A 5882-nucleotide genomic window follows, 5' to 3' on the forward strand; every position below is an offset into this window, starting at 1 on the left:
TGGTGACCATACTGTAAGGCAAGTGAGAAAGTAGAGGAGGCAGTAGAGTCCTTGGTTAACAAACCAAGACAGGATGGGAGTAACGGGTGAGGATACAGGAAAGCTAGAAGAGGGCTTTCCGGTGAAAGGTTTAGGAGTAGGAAGACAAAGGTCAGAGCAGTATGCACACGAAGCATGAGAGAGGACAGATGTCCAAGGGGGTTGATATTTTGGGTGATCACCAAGAATGACATGAACTAGCAAGTCTCAATGCTCAAAATGGAATGGTGGCAAGACTCTCTCTCTTCAAAGTTGGGTTTTACCTTGAATGTACTGTGTTTTCTTTCAAACCCTCTTTACAACTCTGCACTAAGACCTGCAGGTAGATTTCCTGTGCAGTGGCAGTGAGAAATTGACCCTTATGCTGATCGTATACCCACCGAGCTGAAAGAGGTAGACTGTGTTACTACGGGTTGCCCACCAACAGTTCCTTCTGGGAACTATGGCTCCTCCACTTCAGGCCATTTTGACAGGGCTGTTAAATAAGGGCCTCTGCCTTCCCTGACTCAAGAGGTGCGTGTGTAGCCATGCTGGCCAGAGTACCCCATTACCGGGACACAGTCATTTGTCCAGGAAGGGTCACTGACCAACGAAGAGATTTGGTCTTTACAGTCTTTTGAGGTGATTTATACAGATGCTGGGACAGTTTTTTCTCTGAGATCATGAGAGTTGATATTACTACACCTAAAACTGTATATCCTCCACTTCATGGGTGCTAAAAGGTCAAGATATAGAAATCTAGTCTGTGACTAGAAGACTGGTAGTCAAGGCCCAACCTCTGTGGTCCATACCCTATTTAAGTAAACAAAAACACCAAGACACAGACATGGCAAAATATTTAATGCCTGTAGGTGTGCCTCACCCTCCCATTCCTATTATGATTCACAGCCTCCCCAAGCTGGCAGTACCAGAGAAAACATAGGCACCTTTTCCCAGCAGGGCTTGAAAACCATTAAGGCCCTAGTCTTCTTGAATTGGAAATGATTACAGGTAAGGTTTTTCCACAGCATGCCTCAAGCCTCTCTGCTCACGGGAAAAAGCCCTCCAGTTCTACAGGACTCCTGAGGTCTTCTGTTCTTCTGCAGCCTGGCGCTGGGAGCTGCGCCGTTGGAAATAGCGGTAGGCTCGGGCACTGCAGAGGTAGCCCCCATACACGGTCAGGAGCATCATGGAGGTGGAGAAGGTCTTGTAGCCAATGTCAGCTAGTTGCTTGGCAGTTGGCATGTCGTCCCCTACAAAGACAGACTGGATTTAGACCCAAGGATAGGGCCTCATCTGCTGAGCCCACTTCCCTGTTTAAGGCCATCCCATACCTTCTGCATCCTGCTTAGTCTGCCTGCACTCTATTCTGAACGGCCCCTGCATATGAACATATGCAGTCTTATACTGGAAGATACCTTTCGGGAACTCTGAGATTCAAAAGGGCAAATAAAGTCTGCATACAAGATACAGAAACACAGCTGGAACCAGGTGCCTCGACATCACAGCTAACAGCTGGCCCTCCATGTTTGTGGATAGAAGTGACTGGGATGGACCACCCAGAAACGTTCTTAATTGGTACATTAAGCGTGCATCAGTTTTTCTAGCTAGTAGGGAATTAATAGAGGTAGCCAGGGATTAAACATTAGCAGTGAGTTATTCTCTCTAGGAGGATCAAATGGGAACCTGCTAGGCAATATCCAATTTGTTTTCCCATAATAACAATCTTATTCACGGTGGTTAGGTTCCCAGGTTAGCCTTCAAGCATCTGTTTAAGCCATAATGTACCTGAAATAGTGCCAACAGTATGTTTATATTATTTCAATTATACTTAACCTTCTACAGCACTAATTCTACATTCCAAACATAACACCAAGAACCTATCCCAAGACCTAAAAAGAAACTAAGTTCCCAGCAAATTGTTAACTCACAATTGAACGAGATAAATTACTTCTTTTTTTGTGTGTGTGTGAGGAAGATCAGCCCTGAGCTAACAGCCACGCTAATCCTCCTCTTTTTGCTGAGGAAGACCGGCCCTGAGCTAACATCTATTGCCAATCCTCCTCCTTTTTTTCCCCCAAAGCCCCAGTAGATAGTTGTGTGTCATAGCTGCACATCCTTCTAGTTGCTGTACGTGGGACGCGGCCTCAGCATGGCCGGAGAAGCGGCGCGTCGGTGCGCTCCCGGGATCCGAACCCGGGCCGCCAGCAGCGGAGTGCGCGCACTTAACCACTAAGCCACGGGGCTGGCTCCAGGTAAATTACTTCTAATTTAACCGTTCCCTGGATATTCTGAGCTAGGGAACAAGACAAAGTTTAGCACGGGAATCTCTGATTCTGAACAAAATGTTCCTAAGTTTGGGACTATGAGTGTGTTCTTAGGCTCCTCTCTGTTGACGGAATTGAAATTAAAAGACTGACTGAAATTAGTGAGAATAGGTTTCTTAAGAGTCAAGAATTCGGAAAAAGAAAAGCTCAGGATTAGCTGGTTTCAGGGGGTCACGAGTAGGGTGACACATCTAAATGCTTCTCAGAGTGAGTCCTATGGGCTGAACATTGCCTTTGAGCCAGTCTTTGAGGGTGGATCCCAAGCTGAGCTGAGGCACAGCTTCCTTGAATTATAATTCCAAGTGACTATGGAAAGTGACACTAAATATGGTCAGAGGAAGAAAACCAAAGGGCACACGTTCAAGATGAGAAATGGTTGTGTTCAGGTTATCTGAGGTTTGAAAAGACCCCAAGCTGTGAGACAGTGAAGAAAACACACACACAGAGCAGGACACTAGGGTAGTAAACCAGCTCCAGCAAAGAGACCTGCAGCCTTCAACCTCCCCGTCACTTACTCTTTCTCCTCCCATCCCCCATTACCCTGGCCAGATGCTAACCAGTTTTGGGACCACCTCTTCGAGGGGCTGGAGGAAGAAGGCTGGAAGCATTCACCAGCCAACAAAGAAACAGGATGGTACAGCTTGGCTAGACGAGTGACAGAACACCTACTAATAGACGTAATTGTGGTATCTAGAACCTCACTTCCATCTCTTGTCTAATTCAACCTGAGATTTCTCCTATTTTCAAATGAACAAAAACTCTTCACAGACCCTGAGCTAAGGCAGAGCAGTAGAAAAGGAGAGGACAGATGCAGAAGTTATTTTGGAAATGGAACAAGATTTATTAACTGAATAGATTAGGGCAAAGCTGAAATTATCTCCAAGGCAGGAAGTTAGGAAACTTTGTAGATTGGGATACTGTTAATAGAAATAAGAAATGAGAAGAAACAGGTGTGTGTATTGGGGTGGGGTGGTAGTGAGCGTCAGAGAAGAAGATCATGAGCTGGGTTTTGGACATGTTAAAATTAAGATGCTCAACACAACATTCAAGAGATGATGTCTGTCAGGCAGATGGATATGCAAATCTGGACAGATCTTGGGAGAGAGGATAGGCTTCAGTTACTGATCAAGGTAACAAGTGACACAAAAGCAGAGGATAAGACCAGAAAGAGAGGCCAAGGGAATGCCAGTTGGAAGAAGGAAAACAATCAGGGAAAAAAGGCAGGTAGGAAATTCTAGAAACATCTGGAGGGCTTTTTCATTTACCTACATCCCCCTTCCTGGTTGAAAATCACTGCTGTATCAAGCCACTGCCACTCATGGAGGTGTGCTGCATCTTTCAGGTGTGTGGGGCCAGAATGAAAATTGGGAACCACTACAAAGGTAAGTGCTATGAAGGGGCTGGCCCGGTGGTGCAAGCAGTTAAGAGCTCGTGCTCCGCTGCAGCGGCCCAGGGTTTGCCGGTTCAGATCCGGGGCACACACCGACGCACTGCTTGGAAAGCCATGCTGTGGCAGCGTCCCACATAAAGTGGAGGAAGATGGGCATGGATATTAGCCCAGGGCCAGTCTTCCTCAGCAAAAAAAGAGGAGGGTTGGCAGATGTTAGCAGAGGGCTGATCTCCTCACAAAAAAAAAAGGTAAGTGCTATGAAGACTGGTGAGATGGCATCAATGGATGGGAAGAGGTGACGAGGGCACCAGTAAACCTAGTGTAGAACTAGTCAATTTAGTGCACTGAACTGGAACAGGCATTAAATAAAGAGCACAGATTCTTAGCCAGGGCCCCAGCAGGCCAATGAACCCCACCACCCTCCAAGGTTCATGCATCTATGCATTTTTGGGGGACAGAGAGAAACAGATTATTAGAAGGATCAAACCCCCTCACTCCAAAGATGAGAATCCATATTCTTGTGATTTGCTGGTTAAGGGAATGGGAGTCATAGGGCAGCAGCTTGAGAAGGTAACAAGATCAAGGAAATTCTAGTTTTATTTTGCTTATTGATAAGGAAGATTCAAGTATGTCGTCAGAGGGAAAGAAGCTCGTGGCTAAACTGAGGATAAGTGAGGTGGGTGGGATGGAACAAGATCCAGGATGGCCCAGGAAAAGATGAAATTAGAAGCCCAGGTAGAAAGATTAACCTTGGAAATGAGGGAAATTTTTGAGGTTAGCAGAACATTCTCATCTGAGGATCATCCATTTTCTCAATAAAGCTCAAAGCTGGGTCTGTTATGGGTGTGATGGGTTAGACTGAAGGTTTCAAAAAGACAGGAAAAAAATGGCAAGAACCATTACGGAAAATGCCATAGGGGTGCAATCTGTAAAGGTTACGTGGCTCGTCTCTCATTTTCTGCCCCTAAACATGGCAGGACCTCAAGGCTCAGGTTTCTCCTCTGGAAAACTCACTTCCTGAAATGGGTTCATCTACCTCAGCTTAGACTGACTCATTTATCTGTCTACCTTTTACACGGACTATGAAGGTCGCAGAGAAGAATATGCCTTCTGTCTCAAAGGAGCTTATGGTCTAATGAGGATAAGCTACGTATCCCAAATTCTGTTAAACAAGATAGAAGATGGCGGCAACCAAAACAGAAGAGGCATTGTGAGAGTTCAGAGACAAAGTGGGGGCTCGAGAAAAGTTAGCAGAAGCGGGTAGGAAAGAGAGATGGGGATGGGTGGCGCTGTCTCTTTAGAAGGGTGGGCAAGATTTATACCAGCAGAGAAGAGGGAGAAGGAGAGCATTCCAGGATTTGAAAGCAGCAAAGGAGTGGAGGTGGAAAATCGCTAAGCATTGAAGGGTGCCCGGGAAAGGCACATATCAGGGTGCTGCGGACTATAAGGCAAGGAAGGGTCAGAGCTCCTGGAGTCAGAGCGTGGAGGGCCAAGATGCCCGGTTGGAGTCAAGGTTCGACAGGAACCTAGGGCTGCAAGGAGCTCGTTGAGCTGGAAGCAGTGCAGATCGCGGCCTGCGCTCCGCGGCGCAGAATACGCCCATGACCTCAAGGGCACCGAAGACTGAAAACTCGGGCAGAGGAGGATGCGGTAAGCAAAGGCCCGCCCGAGCGGCGCGCCTCAGCGGCCAGGCGGCCCCTGCTGGGCCCTAGCCGACGGCGTACCTGGATGCTGCGGTTCCCTCCGGCGCAGCCAAGGCCTCCGGGGGCAGGGTCTTTACCGCCGCAGGCTGCGTAACTTCCTAGAGCCGACGGACGCAGCGCCCCAGACCAGACCACGCGAGGCTGGCGGCCCAGGAACAACCCCGAACGCTGAGGCGCTATTGGAGCGGAGAGCCGCCTTTGCTCCCTCCCACCCGCCCCGCTCACTCTCTAGGAGTCCGCTCCCGACGCGAGAGACAACCCCGCCCACTGAGACGGAAGCCCGCGCCTGCCGCGGCTCCGGCTGGCGGCCGCCTTTGAACACCCGGCTTCCGGGCCAGCCTCCCTTCCGGTGGGTGAGCCCCGTTGAATCCTGGGGGTTGTAGTCATTCTCCATTGAGAGAGGGTCTTTGGGGACTCAAGGTCTGGAACCGGAACTTTTAGGAT

General features: G+C 48.5%; 1 protein-coding gene across 1 annotated transcript; it reads right to left on the minus strand.

Moving 5' to 3' along the window:
• Nucleotides 1-862: 862 nt before the first annotated feature.
• On the minus strand, nt 863-5626 carry COX14 (cytochrome c oxidase assembly factor COX14). The gene is made up of 2 exons (XM_087442420.1): nt 5460-5626; nt 863-1271 (listed from the first exon to the last, which is right to left on the minus strand). Exon 2 carries the CDS (start codon nt 1261-1263, stop codon nt 1090-1092), a length of 174 nt encoding a protein of 57 aa, XP_087298546.1. The 5' UTR covers nt 1264-1271; nt 5460-5626; the 3' UTR covers nt 863-1089.
• Nucleotides 5627-5882: the final 256 nt, after the last annotated feature.

The sequence above is a fragment of the Ceratotherium simum genome, chromosome 17 (genome assembly GCF_057802395.1).
Source record: "Ceratotherium simum simum isolate JZ-2026a chromosome 17, ASM5780239v1, whole genome shotgun sequence".
Taxonomy (NCBI): Eukaryota; Metazoa; Chordata; class Mammalia; order Perissodactyla; family Rhinocerotidae; genus Ceratotherium; species Ceratotherium simum.

Bases quoted from the DNA above. Each gene is read 5' to 3' on its own strand.
- COX14 (XM_087442420.1), bottom strand. From the start codon at position 1,263: ATGCCAACTGCCAAGCAACTAGCTGACATTGGCTACAAGACCTTCTCC.